This window comes from Dryobates pubescens, chromosome 4 (assembly GCF_014839835.1).
Source record: "Dryobates pubescens isolate bDryPub1 chromosome 4, bDryPub1.pri, whole genome shotgun sequence".
In the NCBI taxonomy this organism is placed as follows: domain Eukaryota; kingdom Metazoa; phylum Chordata; class Aves; order Piciformes; family Picidae; genus Dryobates; species Dryobates pubescens.
This window is the reverse complement of record NC_071615.1, coordinates 26,885,599-26,906,801: the sequence shown is the minus strand read 5'-3', so window position 1 is coordinate 26,906,801 and position 21,203 is coordinate 26,885,599. Positions and strand designations below refer to the sequence as shown.

The following is a 21,203-nucleotide window of genomic DNA, read 5'->3' as shown; positions in this document are numbered from 1 at the left end:
GCAAGAGACAGGTCACATTATCCCCATATACCCCTGGGCTGTTTCCAGGTATGCTTTCTGTTACACCAGGATAATGTGTTGTTACCAGCAGTGCAGGGTATCACATAATGCTAGCGGGGGGTTGGGGGGGTGGTGGTGGTGTCTGATGGAGGGGGGAGTAAGCACATGGAATTGATTAGAGGACTGTGTTCCCTCAGCAGCAGGTCACATGGGGATTTTAAAATCTGAACCTGAGTTTGGAGTAGAGGAAGCTGTGGAGACAGTTATACCATGATTGCCTCTGGAAGGTTTATCAGAATGCTCAGGGAATTGCTCATTCAGCTGGACACAAAGCTGCTGGGAACTCATCAAGTAAATACCAGGGAGCTGAGATCAAACCTATATCCTGAGGTGTGCTGGGGACCACGTTGTAAATCAAAAGGAAGAAAAAGCTCAGAGCATTCAGGTGACTCCAAGGTCACCTGACTCTGAGGTTGGATATTAGGAAAAATTTCTTCACAGAAAGGGTTCTCAAGCATTGGAACAGGCTACCCAGGGAGGTGGTGGAGTCACCATCCCTGGAGGCATTCAAAAACCATGCAGACATGGCACTTCAGGACATGGTTTAATGGCCAGCTCTTCATGCAAGAAATACAAGGTAATGACTTCAGTGGCTTACTTCTGGAGTCACAGAGAAACAAGAAGCCAATATAGTGTCTATAATCATTGGGGTACTTATTGTGTTTCAAGGCTGGGAGAAAAAAAATGTGCATTGTCAAATATGTGCATGCTGAAATGAGTAAGAAACAGAACTGCTGACTCTGAAATATTGGGGAAAGGATATGACCATGTCTGTGTTGGTCAGTTATGCAGGGAGTGTTCTCTCTACATCGTGCTAGATCATCACATCCAGGGTACTCGAAGACTGGAACAGGCTGTCCAGGGAGGTGGTTGAATCCCCATAACTGGAGGTGTTTCAAAAGGGCAGAGATGTGGTGGTGAGGGACTTGGTTTAGAATAAGCCTTGGTAGAGTTAGAGAGTGGTTGGACTCAATGATCCTAAAGGTCCTTTCCAACACAAACCATTCTATGATTTTATCTGCACTACTCATTTATACTAACAATCCCAGGCTAGGCTGGCTAGTATTCTCCCAAACACAGTTTGAGGTAGCAGTGGCCAAAGATTTCTCCTTGTCTGGAGGCTGAGGGAATTTAACATTTTCATGGACATGAGCTACTCTGTGGCAATTCATTTACATGCTGGATAATGGAGCAGAAAACATTGGATTTAATTCTATAGTCAGCCTCTGTGTGTCTTTGGTTTAATTAGAGTAACACAGAGGAATTCATGTAGAAAAGAGAATTAAGGCAGAGTTACCTCCATAATGCAAAATAAGGAGTGGATCTAAGGGAAGGATGACTTCTATTTGCTAGCCCAAAGAAGGGCCAGTGGCTGCAGTTGTTTAGGAGAATCACCACTGTGTTGCAATCTGTTATCATTCCTATCTTTGTCCACGTTGGATGCAAACAGCAGGAGATGGCTGAAGCTGAAGAAACCCCCATTAGCCCCACCCTTGATGCAACTCACATTCTTTGTGTATTGACTCAGGGCTTTCAACTTTCCTCCTTCTCTTTTTCCCATAGGTTTCACAGCACTGCAAGCACCTAAGGAGACAGTATTTGGAGCAGCTGATTGTTGTATTTGCACATGGTATTGAACTTTGGGTGGGAGCTGGGCAGGAGTGATTCAGAGGAAGGCATGGGTAAGCAGAAACATCCACAGCCAACCGTCAGACCTGAGCTTGGCTTCACTGCACTTTTACTCTTTCTAAGGTGAAGCTCAGGTCATAGGTTTATGCCTTGCTGTCCTCTCTTTGTCACTGTGGACATATGTGGGCTATGACAGCCTGTGCTGTGGGTCAGGAATTAGGTCAGCAAAGGTATAAAGCTGCTTCTTAGCTTCTGTGGGAGGGACAGTGAGAGTAATGCACCTGGCAGTATAGATGTTCATAGAATCATAGAATGCATTGGGTTGGAAGGGACCATTAAAATGAGCAGGGACATTGCCAGCTAGATCAGTTTGCTATCTGACAGCCACCCTTCAGATGTTTGTAAACATTCATAGGATCCCCTCTCAGACTTCTCTTCTCCAGGCTAAACAGCCCCAGGTCTCTCAGCCTTTCCTTACTGGACAGATGTTTCAGTCCCTTCATCATCCTTGTAGCCTCCATTGGACACTCTCTAGTATATCTCTGTCCCTCTTGAACTGGAGAGCCCAGAACTGGACACAATACTCCAGATGTGATCTCAGCAGGGCAGAGGGGGAGGAGAACCTTCCTTGCTGGGTGCAGACATACAGAGATGTACACTTTGTGGTTGAATGGAAAAGTGCATGTAAAATCAGTTTAAGTAACTCTAACAAAGTGCATAAATAAGGCAGAAACTTGTTTTAATTAGTATTTTAAGGTACTCAAAGAATATATACTGAAAGAATGATTAGAGAGAGGCCTAATTAGACAAATGGCCTTAAGCTATGCTAGGAAGCTGGAAATTAGGAAAAATTACTTTAGCTCAAAAGTGATCAGGATTGAAACAGGCTGCCCAGGGAGGTGGTGGAGTCACCATCCCTGGACATGTTCAAGAAATGTGTAGAATAGAATAGAATGGAATAAGCCAGGTTAGAAGAGACCTCCGAGATCATTGTGTCCAACCCATCATCCAACACCACCTAATCAACTAAGCCATGGCACCAAGCACCCCATCCAGTCTCTTCCTAAACACCCCCAATGATGGCGACTCCACCACCTCCCCGGGCAGTGCATTCCAATCGGCATTCACTCTATGAAGAAGTTCTTCCTAACATCCAGCCTAAACCTCCCCTGGTGCATCTTGTGACTGTGTCCTCTTGTTCTGGTGCTGTTTGCCTGGGAGCAGAGACCAGCCCCCACCTGTCTACAACCTCCCTTCAGGTAGTTGTAGAACTTGAGGATGCAGTTCAGTAGTCATGGTAGTTGTGTTATGGTTGGACTTGGTGATCTCAAAGGACTTTTCTAACCTTAATGGTTCTGTGATGTGCTGTACCCTGGTTTAGTTTGTGTCATTTTTTTTTTAGATGTTAATGAAAACACACAGAGCAATTTTTATTTCTTTATTTTCTGCTTTATACTGGACAAAAATTTGGAGACTTAATTGAGAAGCCTTAACTGAGAGAACATGTAGACAGCACTTTCTTTTGTGGAATGGATGGCAAGGAGATCTTTGGGTACTAAAACCTACCACAGCCACACAGGTTTCATTTTTATTTTTACCTGTTTGTTGCTTTCATTAGTGAATAAGCTGATGCTGCAGATCCCTATCAGAGCCCAAAATCTGTGAGAAGTCTGGGTTTGAGTGAAGTGAAGCTTCCCTGGAAAACATGAAATTGAGCTTGGTGACTGAGATGACAGATACAACCTGGACACTTAAGAAACACCAAGGAATGTGTAGGAACCCTCCTGAGATAACACCATGGTCACGTGTTGAAACACTGACCCATGTTTGTGTTGGTCTTGTCTTTTTCAAGTACTGTTATACAAGCAAACAGTGTTGAGAGAGAGAGATTCTGAGTGTGCACAAATCCATACATTTTCATCAGGGGAAGTTTAAAAGCAATGTTTAGACTAAACAGCTCCTGAGTGCTAACCTGAGCTCTGCCACTAGCACTCTGCCCAAGGCAAATTATTTTGCATCTATAAAATGGAAATGATAGCTACTAACCTGTTTTACAGGAGATTTGTGGAGATAAATTAGTTAATGTTTGTGCAATGGTTTCCACATGCAAAGTGCCATAAAGCTCTATGAATTATTACCTTGGTCCTTGCTTTCAAACCTCAGCGAGGAGTCATAAAATACAAACTACAATGCAAACCACGGTGTTCACCATCTCAAACACCATGCAAATGAAATCTTAGCAAGCCAGATTGTAAAACCCCGCTAATTCAGCTCTACTTTGTTTCTTCTCTTCCAGTAAAAAGCCTGCCCTTTAAAATCACTTCAGCAACTCACCAAGAAGAGTTGCGTTGCCATCCAGCAGCAGCTGATGATGATTAGTTTTGGAGGGGCAAATCCTGACCCACTTCTTGGTGAGTAATGAAAATCAACACATTATTTTGTTTAATTCCCTTCAAGGAAAGGACACAGCACCAGGAATTTCTTTACTTTTGAAAAAAATTTTTGAGCCTCACTTTTGTTTTGAGGGAAGGTGGAAGCAGTGTGAGAATTAATCCTGCTTTTTTTCACTGGTAGGGAAATCAGTCATTCACCCTCTTATAGCTGCTTCTCTCCATGTATGGCAAAGTAATCAGCTCAGCATTGCAGGCAAATGGTGGAGAGCAATCACAGTTCAGTTCTGTAATCCACAGTGTCTTTGTATGCAGGAACTACCAACTAGCATGGACTTTACCACATCAGAATGTTTATGCTTAATATACAGAAGACAGGAGATAGCCACACAATGTGAAGCACAACCCAAAAGAAAACTGAAGGAAGGTGTTGCATTTAGTGTGATATTCTCACTGTCAACTATCAATTTAAAAATTGGATCCCAAAAGTTTGGCCATTGTCCCAGGACCTTTGATCCATACACACATGCAGCTGATGACAGAAGTTTTGCACTATGTATAGTCACAGATTCACAGATTGCATTGGGTTGGAAGGGACCCTCAATGGTCATATTGTCCAACCCCCCTGCAATCCTCAGGCACACCTCCAATTAGATCAGGCTGCCCACAGCCACATCAAGTCTGATCTTGAATGACTCCAGGGATGGGACTTCAACCACATTTCTGGGTAATCTGCTACCAGTATTTTACTACTGTCACTGTAAAGAACTTCATCCTTATGTCCAACCTAATCTACTTTGCTCCAGTTTCAAACCGTTGTCCCTTGTCCTATCCCTTCTAAATAGTCCTTCCCCAGCCTTCCTTCAGATATTTAAATGTAGCTATAAGGTCTCTCTGGAACCTTCTCTTTTCCAGGCTGAACAGCCCCAGTTTGTTCAGCCTATCTTCATAGCAGAGGAGCTATGTGGCCCTCCTCTGGATCTGTGCCAGCAGGTCCATGTCTTTCTTGTGTTGGGCGGCCCAGAGCTGGACACAGTACTCCAAGTGAGGTCTTTTCAGAGCAGAGCAAAGTGACAATTACCTCTCTCGACCTGTTGGCCAGACCTCTTTTGATGAAGCCCAGGATGTGATTTGCCTTCTGGGCTGCAAATGTGCACTGTTGGCTCATGTCCAGCTTCTCATCCACCAGTACTCCCAAGTTCTTTTCTGCAGGGCTTCTCTGAATTTCATCAGTCCTCAGCCTGTGTTGATATTGACGGTTGCCCTGACCTAGATGCAGAACCTTGCACTTTGCCTTATTGAACCACATGATATTCTCCCCAGCCTATCTCTCCAGTCTTACCAGGTCCCTCTGGATGGCATCATGCTCTTCAGTCTGCACCACTCAGCTTGGTATCATCTGCAAACTTGCTGTGGATGCCCTCAATCTCACTGTTTATAGCATTGATGAAGATACTGAACAGCACTGGTCCCAGTACAGATCCCTGAGGGATACCACTTGTCACCTGTCTCCATGACCGTAGCCTTTGTATATAATCATTCAACCAATTCCTTATCCACTGGACAGTCCAGACATCAAATCCATCTCTCCAGCTTAGAAGATGTTGCAGAGCACAGTGTCAAATATTGCATGCCCTTGGCAAAATTCATGTAGTTATATTAGGCTTCAAAGGTGGTCAGCCAAAGGTGGTCAGCCAAAGGTGGTCAGCCAGAGTCAGTCACTGGGGAAGTGACCAGCTGTGCAGGGAAAGCATCAATGTTTGAATTCAAACCGTTGCAGGAATTGTTGAGCTGTGCCCAGAAAGCCTGAAAGTCCTGCTTGTAATAATAAGCATCTCAACCTCAGTCACAGACACGCTGTGTGTATCCTGTGACTTTGACAAGCACAGCACAGATGCCATAGAAGTAACAGGTTTGTACTCAGGAAGGTGGGAGGATGGAATTCAGCGCAGCCCCATAAGCAGCTCTGCACTGCCCACAGCAGATGAGAGTCGTTTGGTGGATATCTGCACAATGGGAAGGCACATTTAAAGAGGGCTTTGCCTCATCACAGAATCAGAATGGTAGGGGCTGAAAGGGACCTCCAGAGATCATAGAGTCCAACCTTCCTGACAAGGCAGATTCACCTAGAGAAGGTCTCACAGGAACACATGCAGGTGGGTTTTGGATATCTCCAGAGGAGATGCCATCACCTCTCTGAGAAGCCTGTTTCAGTGCTCCATCATCCTTATGCTAAAAGAAGTTCCTCCTCATGTTTAGATGGAAATTCTTATGTTCAGGTTTGTGCCTGTTATCCCATGCCTTGTTACTGGGCACCACTGGAGAAAAGACTGATCCCATCCTCTTGATGCCTTGTCATCTTCCCCTGCTTATCATCTCAGGATGCAGGAGGAGCTTATTCAGGATCAAATACCTGGATTTACGTGCATTTGTGTAAGGACAGTATGTGATGGGAGGTGGAGCAAGGATGAAATGTCCCTGCTTGGTACAGCAGGAATCATAATTGCACAAAAATTCTGCTAAGCATGTATTCTTCAGCATGTTAGGACAGGACTTGGACAAGTTTCTCTGATGGGTTCACATGCAGAAGACATTTTTATTGGTTTGTTTTGGGTTTTTTTGGGGTTTGTTTTGTTGGTTTGTTGTCTATACATATGTTCAGTTTGGTTTTAAATTGTCACTTTGAATCCTTTCTTTTTTGTAGATTTAAAAACTCCATTGCCTTTTGCAGTGGTAGCTTGATGCTCAACACACATGTCTGGGAGGATACATTTTTATTTGGTATTGATCTACAGAACGTATTTGAGCTTCATTTCTTGGTTGTCTTAGTTGCACTTCCTTTCTTATAATGCTAGCTGCCATCATGAGTGAGGATGCTTTGAAAAGCTTCCCTCTCTAGAAGTTATCTTTCCTTCCTGGGCCTCTCCTTTTTAAGGATTCTCCTGTTGGGCCAAATAAATGAGAATTAATCATAGTCACACAATGATTGTGAAGTTGTTCACTGTATGAGCAGCTTTGAAGCAAAGAGAATTTCTACTGCATTGTAAGCCCAGACTGCCCTCAGTGACAGCCACAAAACCAATCACATGACTGGAGTTCCTTGGATGTTACTAATGTCCAACATTACTTCGAAGGACATCTTCCACATTATTTACAAAATATAACCAAACCACAATGTCAGCTACAGCACACAAAAGCTGACTTGTAATCCACTTCATCTCAATAAGTGATTACAGGCATGATGGGATGGGACAATGGTTTAAAGGCATGTGGGCAGGCATTGGGGTTTGCACTAGGATAAATAAATGGGATCATGGAATCATGAAATCTTTTTGGTTGGAAGAGACCTTCAAGATCATTGAGTCAAACCACTAACTCACTCTACCAAGTCTGCTGCTAAACAGTGTCCCTCAGCACCTCTGCCTCTTTTTAAACACCTGCAAGCCATTTCCTCTAATCCTATCTCTTGTTACTAGGGGGAAGAGACCAACACTTGCCTTGATACAACCTCCTTTCAGGGACCTACAGAGAGCAACGAGGTCTCCCATCAGCCTCCTCTTCTCCAGACTACATAACCCCAGTTTCCTCAGCTGCTCCTCACCAAAGCTGTTCTTCAGACCCTTCACCAGCTTTACTGTCCTTCTATGGACCTGCTCCAGCACCTCAATGTCTTTCTTGTGGTGACAGATGGTGGGTTTCTCTTGATAATTGGGACAACATCTAGTTAAATACCAGGAAAAGATTATGCAGAGGAAACTGACTGGTAGGAGAAAAGTAATGCATCTCTCAGAGGACATGCATCACAGAGGAAAGTCAACACACACTCAGTGGCTGTTTTGCAATCTATTGTGTTCTAGCACCCTGTGATAGACACAGGCATTTAAGATGTAATCTCCCTAAACCTCATGTCATTAGGGATTTTGGTTCTGGAGTTCCCAATTAATCATAACAGTTCTAAGGCCTCATGTCCTATTGACTTTGTGACCCAGGTCTTCACAGAAGAAAAAATTATCAGCAATGTTTAACAAGTTTGAATGTTGAGTCATGATTTACTTGGGGAGATCCCAGCCCAGACAAGTGACACTTCTGTGTCCTATTAATGTGCCTGAGTGACAAGACAATGCTTCTTCCTACTTTCCAGAGGAGCAGCCTGTTCAAAAAAGAGGTTGTAACCATAAGCATATTTGACTGAATAGCTTGGGCTTGCCTCTTAGGGGAGAAAGATGTTGAGGGGGAAAGGAGCACTATTTGCATACTCTTTTGTCTAATGTTGGTGGATATCCCTGGAATACATCACAAACTCTTGTGTTCAGTAAGTAACTCACTACACAGAGCAAGAAGCCCTTTCTCTTGGGGCAGGAGAACAGAAACAGTGTGCACAGACCCTGTTATCCTTGTGCAGAAGGACATTCCATGCACAAGAACAATGTTGGTGTACTATGCATATGCACCTGGCTTTGCAAGCTTTGGGTGTAAAGTGACCTGAACAAGAACGAGACTGTTTGCAGAGATGCCATGTGGGTTACACTGTTTTGGGGCAGCAGAAACAAGGACCAGAACCCTGGTGATGCACCCCTGAAGGAGGGAATTTAACCTCTGGAATCTCTTCGCTGTTGATTCAGGAAATAGCCTGAGGGCACCAGGGGAGGTTTAGGTTGGATATTAGAAGCAATTTCTTCACTAAAAGGGTTTTCAAAGACTGAAACAAGCAGCCCAGGAAGGTGGTTGAATCGCTATCCCTGGAAACGTTTAGAAGAGGTAGAGAAGAGGTGCTAAGAGACGCGGTTTATCACCAGTCTTGGTAGAGTTGGAGAATGGTTGGTCTCGATGATCCTAAAGCTCTTTTCCAACCGAAACGACTCTATGACCCTATGCTGATTGAAGCGCATCAAACCATCCCTGTCCTTTCAGCCCTCCCCGGAGGCTGCAGGGAGCCGGGGCGAGGAGGACGACAGGAGACAGAACAGGGTTTCTGCTCCAAAACACCCCAGGGAACCCTGTGCTGCTGCCTAACCGCTTATTCCCCCTGGGGTGGCAGAGCCCGAGCAAGGAAAGCTGTGCCGGGGCCACGCCGCTTTTTTACGAGCAGCGGCGCAAATACGTTCGGCAGCTGCGAGGCAGAAGCCAGAAGAAAGCAAGATACCCTCACAGTCTCCTCCTCTTCCCGATCAAGTAGGCTCAGCTAAACCCTCCCCTCCCACTCATACCTCTTCTCAGCCCATATCCCAGGACAGGTGGCAGATCCGCCCTTTCCCTACCTGGGCGGGGAAGGCACTGGCCGGTTCCACCTCCTTCTCCTCCTTCTCCTCCTTCTCCTTGCTCCCGCCCCATCCTCCTCCTCCTCAGCGTCCCCAGAGGGAGCCCCTGCGCTCTGTAGCCGGGCGCGTCCCGTCCCGCAGCCGGCTCCAGCAGCTTCGCAAAAAGCCCCTGAGCACCCGCAGCCGCCTGTAGCGGGAGAAGTGCAAGCAGAAGGAAGAAGAGGAGGAAGGCAGCAGCAGCCCGCCTGCAACGGGGCACACACGTGTGCGCGCAAGCCTCGACGGCCGCCCTTCAGTATGCTGCCCGGGGCCGCGCAGAGTACCGCGGCAGAGAGTAGCTGATCGCGGCCGCTGGAGGAGGGCCGAGCCGGACAGGACAGAGCAAAGCAGAGTGGGCTCCGCGGAAACCTCCGCTTGTCCATCCCGTCCCTACCACCGCCGCCGCCCACCCCTCTCCGAGGCAGCGGCAGCCCCGCAGCATGGGCGGCCGCAGTCCCCTCGCCGCTGTCCTGGTGCTGCTGCTGGGGAGCATCGCTTTCTGCTCCGCCGTGGAGGAAAAGAAAGGTAAAGAGAGGGTCGGGGCAGAGGGGGTAGCGCGGGGTCGGCCTGCAGGGAAGGGCCGGGGGGGTCCCGCCGCCGCCGCCGCTGCTTTGCCGGCTGCGCCCCGCGGGACAGCGGCAGCCGGGGCCGCGGCTGCTGGTGGAGAGCGGCGGAGGAAAAGTCCTATTTTCCTTTAAAAAAAAATAATCTCAAAACACAATAGAGAGAGGGGAAAGGGGGGGAAACCCCCTAAACTTACAGCAGGGATCACGCAGCTCCGACTTCCTGATTCTCGGCTTATTTTCTTTTGTGGGGGTGGAGGAAATAAAAAGGAATAAGCCTTGGCACATCTCATCGCTTTTGCTGCTCTCCTTTCAAGGGGTTTGCTTTTTTCCCCCATTCTTTCCCACCCTTCCCCTCCTTGCCCGATTGCTCTCTTCAGAGAACTGTGCCCCGGCTGGGTCCCGGCGCATCCTTCACCGCTCCGCTCCCGGTACTCCTGCGGCCGAGCCTTGCCCGGCCGCCTCCGCTTGTCCTCTTAAATACGTATATGTGTATAAATGTGCACACATGTATCAAAAAGAAGAGCAATGTATCCGCGGCTGTGCCAGCTTGAAGGAGCCGTCCCGGCAGTGCGTGGGAACGGGGTGGCTGCTAGTGCCGCTGGTTTGGGGATTATTTTGCGGTTTGATTGTTTACTTTTTTTTTTTTTTTTTTGTGAGAAAATGGTTTTAAATAGCGAGAAAACTTTTCGGGCCGGTTAGATCCATCATGTTTTCTCTGTGTGTGGTGCTGTCTTTTTCTAAGTTTGGAGCACAGGCCCCTGCTGCTGTTCCAGGCAGAGTAGTCCTCTTTATCTTGGAAATCTGCCAGACAGGGGAAAAAAATGCAGATTTGGGTGGTTTCTTTCATGCTTTTTAAAGAAAAAATGGGGGAAAGAGACTTGATAGGTTTTAGAAGGGCTGATGCATGGCTTAAAGCAACCTGAGTTAGTCTTTCGTGACTGTGGACAGTAAAGCCACCCTGAAAGGGAGAAACACCCCATCCAAACGAACTAGTTTCACAACCTTTAAAAAGTGGAGAGATTCTCTGGTTCCAGGAATCAAGTCTGTACCTGTTGTTCATGTAACATGGGCAATTTTGCTTTACTGGTTTTCTTTCTGATGTTTTTTTTTCATTTAACCTTTTTTTCTTCCCCCCCCCCCCCCCCCCCCCATTTCTTGGATTTCTTTGATTTTTTTTTTCTTTCTTTCTTTTTCTTCTCTGGCTTTCTTTCTGGTTTGTTTTTAATTCCCTGGTTTGTTTTCTGTATTTTTTTTCCCCTCTCACCTTTGCAGAATGCTGAGAAGTGAGGTCACTCCATCAGCCTTGCTTCAGTTAGGAGTCTATCGAGATGCAGTCTCAGGTGCACATGCCCTGTAGAATATATGAAGGAGAAATAGCTTGTTTGTAGTGTTTAATCCTGTGCCTCATAAACTTAGGAGGATGCTGGTTATTTGAGGATTACTGAACAGTCAACAGCTAAGTGGCAAACTCAATAGAGATTATTCTCGGTATGTTCCGTCAGCAAGTAACTGTTCCTCTGAGGAGAGCTGGAGGCTCCATGGCAGAGGGGAATGAAGGCAGAAGAGTTTCTGCAGGAGCATTAATAGATTGATCTTTACATTAATTTCACCCCATGCTTAAGAGTAAGCAAGAAAAATCTATCAGGGTAGCAAAATGAAGCAGCATTTGAGAATTGTGAAGTTTTTGGTCTGAAGCAACAGGTCAAGCAAGTAATAGAGCATTAGTATATGTGGAGGATGTGCCTCTTTGGCCAAGTGGTAGGACCCAGCATCAGAGTTCTGAGTAATTCTGGAAGTAAATGTGCTGGAATAAATACATCCAGCACTCTTGAGTTTTAAGACCAAATTCAGTGGATTTTAGAAGTGCAAATCACATATGAAACCACACTTTTAAAAACTTCAACCCCATTTGCTCTATTACCATAAAGAGGAGATATCTGGGGGGAGGGGGGAAAGACCTGGGCAAACGTTACTTTTGATAGAAGAATGTCAGAATCAACCTGTAGAATCTGATCAATATGATGCTTGAATGGAAATTCGAATACAATTGTATCTTTCCCTAAAACTGTGGAACAAGTTCTTTGAATATGGATGAGAAAAAACTGGTTTAGTTCTGACAGTGTGTTCATTATGATACAAAAACCTCCAAACCGTGCATATTTCAGAATCAAATGGTGTTGTTGGAAGCTGAGATACACTCACAGGTATCAGTACTTGTCTCTATCTCTGTCTACCTGCCCTGATGTTGACCCACATTAGCCACAGCAGAACGAATCCAGATATGATCCTGCGTGGTGGTACCTGAAACAAATACCTGTGACATGGGGTGCATCTGAGCTGTGTCCATTTGGTGTGTGCTGGATGGCAGTACTACAGCTGAGGAAACTGGTTTTATGGTGCTATGCATTGGGTTTATATCTCTAGTTTTGATCTGTAGCTGCAGCCATTGTAGAATGGCAGTGGGCTGCTCCATGCCGGCAGTGTGCGCGCCAGTTGGTAGCTGCAGAAATTGGCTGTGGTGGCCTTCTGTACCCGATGTCTTACATTGCTTGCTGAGAAACAGGAAAACTAAGTTCCTTAAGGATGTTTGAAGTATTTTCATGTGAAATGAAAAAGGTACATCTATAGAATCACAGAATCGTTTTGGTTGGAAAAACCTGGAAGATCACCGAGTCCAAGCATCATCTAACTGCCAAGGCTGGTGCTAAAGCATGTCCCTCAGCACCACTTCTCTGCCTCTTTCAAACACCTCCAAGGGTGGGCATTCAACCACCTCCCTGGTGAGTCTGTTCCAGTGATTGAGAGCCCTTGCAGTGAAAATGTTTCTTCTAATACCCAGCCTAACTGCTGTTATGTATTGCTGCCCTTTACGTCACTCTGTAGTTTCTGCCCTGTATGTTATTCCATGTTTGCTTGCAACAGATGTATACAAGTAGACTAATCTTTGTGGTTGTGTAGGGCTTGATCTGGTTACGTGCAGGCATCCAGTGCCTTTTTGGAGGCCCTCCGGTGTAACTCGGCTGCTGCTCCGTGGGAGCAGAGATCTCACAGGAAATCCCTGTGAAATGTGCCTGTCTTGGAAGTGAGCATGGGAGACTCCCAGGAGCAGGCAGATGCCCACACTCTGCTTGCTTGTGGAATAGGCGGCATGCCCTGCCTGCCTGGAGTCCCTTGCTCCTATTACAGAGCTGGGGTTCCTGGTACACAGTCCTGCCATTCCAGCATTTGTGTTGTAACTGGTGGAAGTGAAGTTTTCTGTGTGGAGACAGAAGAGAATGTGTGTGCATGTAGGTATTTGTTTCTTATCTAACATCTTGTTGTTGCACCCATTTATTTTATTTTATTTTATTCTCCTTGGTAAATGATTGAACTTTTGTGAGTTTGGAAACTAAAATAAATCTGTAGCCTTGGTAACAAGTGCAGCTAGAGGTAGGGAAATGTAGATACTGATACAGTCGAATTTGGTGAGATAATAAAATATAATTAACAAGTAGTCTTGGGTATAGACCTGCTCTTACTCCACTGCCTCAGTGTGTGCATGATTGAGACCAAAAAGCAAACGGCACGGGTCAGGGCAATTTCTGAGAGGCAGGGGAGGTAAAGTGCCATCAGTCCTTAAGTCAGGTAGTCTGCAAATTACAGTGCCTGTGTGTGAAATGTGACAGAGGGGGTTGTCCTCTCAGCACAGTGTGTGTGTGGTGAGCAAAGTACAAGCTGAAGTGACAGGAACTACAGATGTGCTATTTCTGGCATCAGGAGTATATGAAGAGATTTGCAGATAAGTAAAAACCCAAGATCAATGCCCTGGAGACTTTACAATCAGAACAGTCCATTGTAATTTATTTGTTAATTTATAGAGAGAGACTTTCAGGGAGTGTTGCACGATGCCATTATGGTCCTCAGGGCTGACTTTTGCATTTGGGTATCCATGTATCACTGAAATCACTGGGATATGCTAGCTTTAGCAGCAAGATAGCTGACTAGCCAAACCAGTTCCTTCAGAAGGTGTCCTTATCTTCCTTGAGCACAAACTGCCTTTGCTTAATAGCTCTTCGGAAATCAGCCCAATGAAAGGTTTACTTAATTTAGAAGGGATGACAGTACCTTCATGGAATGGTTTTGCATAGAAACTGTGGATATTGCTGGAAACTCCTGGGTTAGTCCAAGTTTCGGCAGGATGTGTGCATCAGAGGGTGCAGTCACCGCATGTGTGAGTGGAGTGTCTCAGAAAGCGCTAACATGCATTCAAAACCAGTAGTTGGTATGTTGTGTTTATAAGCATTGTTGTGTTAGGCCTGTATTGCAAAGGGACTTGTGTAATCATAAAATGGCAGGGGTTGTAAGGGACCTCTGGAGATCGTTTAGACCACCCCTCCCTGCTCACGCAGGTACACTCCAATCAGGTTGCGCAGGAACGCGTCCAGATGGGTTTTGAATGTCTCCAGAGGAGACTCTACAACCTCTCTGGGCAGCCTGTTCCAGTGCTCCATCACCCTCAAAGCAGAGAAGTTTCTCCTTAAGATCAAGTGAAACCTCCTGTGTTCCTCCTTGTGTAATGCAAATGTGGTTGTACTGCTGGAGAAATGCTTTGACTTGTAGAATTTAAATTGAGGTAGCCAGAACTGGCTGTGCCCACACAAACATCCACTGGCTGCTCTACATTGGGAGCACTTGCTGGGGTGACCCAGCTGACAATCCTTTGTAATTTAGACTTGTTAAAATGGGGGTGAGGTCTAACTTTGTAAAAAAGATGACCTACTAGCTAGAGTGATTGTTCTTTTGGAAGTGTGTGGATTTCAACAAGCATCTTCTATATGTGAGTAGAATTTCTCAAAACCTCATTCTGCCCTACTGCTCTCCTTGAGCATCTCCTTGGGCATGATAATGTTGGGCTGACAGTTGGACTTGGTGATCTCAGAGGTCTTTTCCAACCTTAATGATTCTATGCTCTATTAGGGAAAAGTTGAGTTCTGGTGGTGGTGGGACTGCTGGTACAGGAGCCACACTCAACCCACCTGGGATTTTTCTGCTTTTAGGAGAAAGGGAAAGTGATTAGGAAAGGCAGCAGTGTTTATTTGCTCCTCAGTGAAAGGCATGTTCATGCTTTTCATTTCTCAGATTGACTCTGGAGTAGTTGCAGGTGTGTGGCCTCTGATGAATACTCAAGCAGCAGTTGTTGCTTGTGACAAGGGTTGTCACCTGCCTTGTTCTTGCCTCAAGGTGACCTTAAGCAACATGTCTTGCTGTTAAGTGCAGGTGGAGAAGTTAGTGCACAGTTTGCCTCTTGTGGGTCCTAATCAGGTGCTTCAACAAGTGCCTGTGATGGGGGCAATGACCGGGAGCTGTGTGGTGTTGAGGTCTGCAGCAGGATAGCAGAAATAGTGATGAGGGATTAGCAGATGGGCCCTCAATTCTGGGATGCACCCTTGATTTGATGTCCCTGGGCCTGCATAATGAGGGTGGGATGGAAGCTCTGTAGGATGTAACTCATCAGAGATCCTGTTTGCTTTGGAGAGCTTGTGATGTGCACGAGGACACAGAGAGCCAGCAATATGGATTTAGCAGTGCTCTGTAGGTGTGGGTCAAAAGTGTTCTGGTAAACTTTTTTTTTGCCAGGAATTACTGGTTGGAATCCACTGCTGTGGGCTCTTGACAAGCCATCCTTCAACTCCATATAGTACATGCTGACCCTGTAAAAGACGTCTTGAGTTTACCTTCTCCTGTGCCCCTTCACTTCCAGGAATGCTTTATTAGTGTAGGTGTAGTACAAGAGCTAGCATCGCGTCTGCCCATTTTGGGTTTTGATGTGTTACTTGCTTGGCTTCCAACTACAGCAAATAGGACTGTAATGCTGCTTTTTTTAGGGCTGAATTCTGCTGACCTAAAAATATTGAGTAATAGCATTTTTTTAAATATTATTTTTTTTTTCTTCAGAAATAGTTACAGAACTTTTGGCATGAATATGAGCAGCAGAAGTCATTCCTAAAGGAAGTGTGGAGAGAAAGAAGTGGGGGGAGGGGGGGAAATGTACTCCTCTGTGCAGAGAAGTTATACCAAACTAAACGTCTATTCCTGCTGAAGCAAGATTATTTATTGAGAACTATGTCATGCCTCCATAGTTTGTCTTATGGGGAGGATCTGTAGGTTTGGGTCTTGTACTCTCTGTGCTTGGTAATATTCTTAAGGGCTGTTCCCAGGGAAGAGCAAGAAACTCACTGGCGAGACTGTGTTTGAACAGCAAAACTTTCTGATGACCAGAGTGAAAAGATGAGGCTGTGTGTGGGTTGCCCATTGAGCTAAGAACTAGCAGCACCTCTAAAAAGGTGACATCTTATTTTTTTTTTGAAGAGCAGAAGCCATTGCTAGGAGTGAGCAACACTGGATTTATGCAGCCTGTATAGGTGTGTGAGCTTTTGGTTTGAAGTTTTAATGCAAAGTGAGTTTTGCCTGTTGACACATCCATGCAAGGCAGATGCAAGGTTCCTCCTCCTGCCAACGTGCCTTCTCCTGCCCAGCACATCTGCGTACATGAAAGCAAACATCTACGTGTTCGCATGCATGTCCTACTAGGAGAGTGTATCAAATCATGGGTGGGTTTTGTTTGTTTCACTGGTTGAAGAGGGGGAAAAAATCCCACAACCCAAACAACAAACCCTGGAGAAACAAAAATAACAACTTCCAGTCAAACTAAAACAAATGTATCAGAGTGATTCTAGTGAAGTGAAGGGAAAAAACCCAACCCAACAGCAAAACCCCAACAAAAACCAAACCTGTTTCATGATAATCTGGGAGACTAAATTTAACCCGAGACCACTTCTGTTCTTTTTAAATTGGGTAAGAAGGAAAATGAAATGCTTTTTGAAATGAAAATTTGTAGGTTTATTTTAAAAGTACCAGAAGGCCACTGGATTTTCTTATGCCTCCCTCCCACTCAGTTTTTTTGGCCAAGATATGTTTGTAGAGTTTGGCTCAAAATAGTGAACTAACTTCAATTCAGCTCTTCCCCCCCTCCCAAAAAACTTCAGGTTTTTGGGAGTGGAGTAAGCCACTGCATAAAGAGCTCTGCTCCAGTCTGAGTGAATCTTAGGTAGGGAATCATACAATCATTAAGGTTGGAAAAGACGAAGATCATTGGGTCCAACTGTCGGCCTAAGACCACCATGGCCATTAAACCATGTCCCCAAGCGCCATGTCCACACATTTCTTGAACACCTCTTGACTCCCCTCCCTGGGCAGCCTGTTCCAATGCCTGAGCACTCTTTCAGGAAAGACATTTTTCCTGATATCCAACCTAAAACCTCCCCTAGCGTGTAGAGATAAATACAATCTCAGATGTTTGTGATAGCTTTTTTTCCATTGTCATAGCATGAAATAAAGTTAGAATTAAAATAATGAAATATAATAAATATTTAATGTAAAAAGAAAGAAAGGAAAAAGCTTGGTATCCACTACCTCTGTGGCCTCTCTGTGTTTGGTGCCTTTACCATACCTTGCTAACCTCTGGCTGGAGGAGGAGCTGGAGGCTTGTAACCTTCCTGGCTTGGAGGCGCAGAAGCAGGCAGGCTGGGGCTTTGGGCAGGAGGGGTGAAAGCTGCTGAGCAGTAGCAGTGCCCCCAGGGCTAACTGTGCTCTGTGTGGGTTAAAAGCCTTCTCCTGCATCTAGCGGTTATGGCTCTGTGGTTTTTACCTTGCAAGAGGTCTCCCATGAAGGGTGAGTAGCCTTCCTGGGTGTACCCTCTAGCTCCATGGAAAAGTGGTGGGTTTGCCAGCCCCTTTCATCCCCAACAGGGGGAAATAATAATTTAAAAAAAAATATGTGGAACCAGCAGAGATGATTTTGCCAGAACCAGTCTGCCAGGGTAAACAGCTGCTGGTGAGGTGCAGGGGCCAGTGGGCCTGGGTGAGTTGGCAGGGACCATGTCAGGAAGGATGTTTTCCAGGGAAGATGTGGAAGGAAGGAGGAGAGGATATAAACCAGCTGTCTTGCTGACAGGATAGTAGCTTTTTAGCTCTGGCTTTTACGAGAAGAAAATTATCAGTTTGTGGGAATGGTGTTTCTGTGTGTTTGGTAATCAGAATTTGGTGGCATAAGCCCTGCCTTCCTGTCACCAGATTCAACAGTAAATATGAAGATAACCATGAGAGTCCTGGAAATCAGCTGCTTTTGGCACTGGGGCACTGTGACTTGGTGGAGCACATCTCTTAGGTAGGGAAAAGTATTATTTTACCTATCAGGAGCCACAGAACTGGAGCCACAGCAGTTTTGAGTGGTTGTCTGAAGGCACACAGCTGGCCACGGGTGAAGTTGCCTACTAGGAATTTGGCCCCCTGCCCCATGCCCAAGCCAGCAATAAACACTGCCTGGAGTTGAAGGTAACACCCTCTTCAGGGCCTTGTACACAGGCTTTGAAACCCTGTCTCACACACAACATCGTTTCTCTTCTTTCCTGAAGGCCTTCCTTCATGTCCTTCCCTGGGGATGTACCTCCTGATGGAGTCTGGTAGTAGCTTGGGATGAGGTTACCTATGGTGGCATGCATCTGGCTTGGCTTCTTGTGATTGTAGGGTGCTCATTCCCCTTCCTGCCTGCAGTAGGGCTCAGCATGCCTGGTCTCTTGTTCCATCGCCCCAGGAGAAGCCCTGGCACCTTCTGAAATAACAGTGGTGTGAGACAGTAGCTGCAAGTCAAGATTTGGGGTAAACAGATGTAAAGCCTGAATTGTTTCTTAAATGATGCTTTCTACATAGCTACAGCACAGTTGTGATGACAATTTTCAGATTTGCAAGGTATAACTGAAACAAAAAACCACCAAAACCAAGCCAAAAGGATTATGGCTACTTCTGTCTGGGGATATGTATTCACCCCCTCCAAATTTAGATCTGAGACACATGTGTGTCCTTCTGAAAGGTGGATTTGACTCATGTCCGAGGAAGTAAGCTTCTTTTGTAGAACAGTTGTGCATTCTGAAGTTCAGTTGGGAGGTAAGATGAAGGAAGGAGTCAGGGTTTGAGGAAGAAGCTTGTTTTAGCAGTTGGGGCAGTTGTTTCAACAATGCCTTTAGCAAAGTAGTCTGAGGCTGTTTGAACAAATCAGGAGCTAGTTCCCATGATTCAGATTGAATCACGTAGTTCCAGTCATTTGAATAAATAAATGACTTGTAGTAAATGAGACAACCTCTACAATTAGGATGGCATGCTGCATATTTCATCTTATTTATTATGTGGTTTTCAATAGATATGATTAAGTGGGGTTGCACTTGGAATGCTAGGTAGCATTTCAACACAAGCCACTTAACCAAAGCTTACATTCAAATGAGGTCTGCATTTGTTTTGTGCAGGTGGCATTGTGCTGTGTATCTTCAACACTTAGGTTTTCTCATTAATTTTCCACCAGCAGGGAAAAGAAGTCATCTTGCCAAGTGCACCTCCATTTTACTTAATTGTAGCAGGGAATTCTCAGGCAGCTGCTTCCCAGACGTTTACAGTTTGCTACAGTCTTAGCTTTCCTTCCTTCTTCCTGAGCCTTCAACTCCAATAGATGTGGAATAACCAGAGATGCAGAAAACTGCTTTTCTCAGATGTGCTTCTGGATTACATGTATCCCTGGTGTTTCCAAGGAGATGTGCTTCATGGTTCACCTACAGCTTCTGCTGTTGGGTTTGGACTCGTGACAAGAGCATTGTCACTTGGTGTGGAAGATGAGGAAGAAAAGATCTTGGCCTTTGTTATTTTGGAGATTGTCTTGTTTTGAAGTTGTGTGTCTCACAGCAGGTCTGGAAAAGGAAAAGTGGAAGTCATATTTATCTTGTGTGCTTAGCTTCTACCTGCCTGGAAAGGGGGATAAATAGTTGAGTTGCAGCAGTTTTATTTTGGTATAAAAGGGAAAATGTGATCTCTTGCATTTATAATCTTAAATTTGATGACTTGCAATGAGGATGTCTGCAGTAGGAGGTGAAGTCAAAACTTGGGCATCTGCAATTATCTGGTAGGATCTGATAATTTCTTAAAACATCTGTGTTAGGCTACATGCCAAATTAATGAATCAGTTTGATATTTCTCTTTTTGTTTGGGTTTTAAAAGGATTATCAGTGAAATGCTTTCTTATTTCCATCTGGTCTTCAAAAAGTAATTAAGTGTTGAGCAATGATGATGTCAGTCTGTTTCCTACCTAATAAGCTTGCAAGGTGCTCTTGTTAATGATTTTATTATTTCAGAGCTGTTCTTGTTCTCCTTTTCCCTCCTTAATGAGGCAGGTCCCCTAGGCAGCATCACTTTATCAAGGCTATCCATGGCAGATGAACTAATCCAGCACCATGGAAGTTCGTGTTCATCAATGTGGAAGATGCTTCCATCAGTACTCATAGATAATTCTCTCTGACACTTTAAAAGATTTGTCAAGTGCAAAAAAAAGAACAACAGACCCTTTTGCTAAATGAGGGTCATCTTGATTTGAGCATCAGCAGCCTGGTTTGCATCAAGGAGCACATAGTGTTCAGTGAATTAAGAGTAAAAATAGCTAATTAACACCTTCTCTCTTTCTTTTGTGTCTGGTCATTAGTTACTACCAACCAAATTAGTTCCTGATAGCATAGGGCATGGAAGGTGCCAATGCCAAGCTCAGGTCAAGAACTAAATTGTTTGAGGTTCTGGGGGGAAATATTCCCTTCTTTTTCAGCTCTATTGCCTGTTTCCCAGAGCTGTCTCTGTGTGCCATGGAGTTAGTTAAGACATTTGCCATAGAGTGAACACATGTAGGCTTATATAGTCAGCTAACATCTGTGTTTTGTATTTCATCATAGGAAGAGAAAAATCTGAACTGGTTATGGGCACTTAGAATAGAATAGAATTAACCAGCTTGGAAAAGACCTTAGAGATCATAGAGTCCAACCCATCATCCAACACCATCTAATCAACTAAACCATGGCACCAAGCACCCCATCCAGTCTCTTCCTAAACACCTCCAGTGATGGTGACTCCACCACCTCCCTGGGCAGCCAAAGGGTCTTAGACTGTTTTCCCCTGGCTTTGTGTGCTACCAACCATTTGAATCCTGCCTATAACCTAAACTGAGATACTGTTTCAAAGACTCGGATAATTTCAGAAATAACAAACTTATGACCTCTGAGTAAACAGACCAGTTGTAATAGCGAGGATTAGAAAATGGATTTTCTGGGCCAACACTGTACTATTGAGAGTGATGATATCATCCTGGTAATCGCACTGTTGGGCTTAATGGCCCATAAAGTTTGATAAAAGCTTTC

General features: G+C 45.1%; 1 protein-coding gene across 1 annotated transcript in view; it reads left to right on the top strand.

The window, feature by feature from the left end:
- The first annotated feature begins 9,575 nt into the window (after positions 1 to 9,575).
- EGFR (epidermal growth factor receptor) overlaps positions 9,576 to 21,203 on the top strand; it is a 172,363-nt gene continuing 160,735 nt past the window's right edge. The window contains exon 1 of the mRNA XM_054160981.1: positions 9,576 to 9,901. Coding sequence (XP_054016956.1) covers positions 9,817 to 9,901 — 85 coding nt within the window. The 5' untranslated portion in view covers positions 9,576 to 9,816. The remainder of the gene's footprint in view (positions 9,902 to 21,203) is intronic.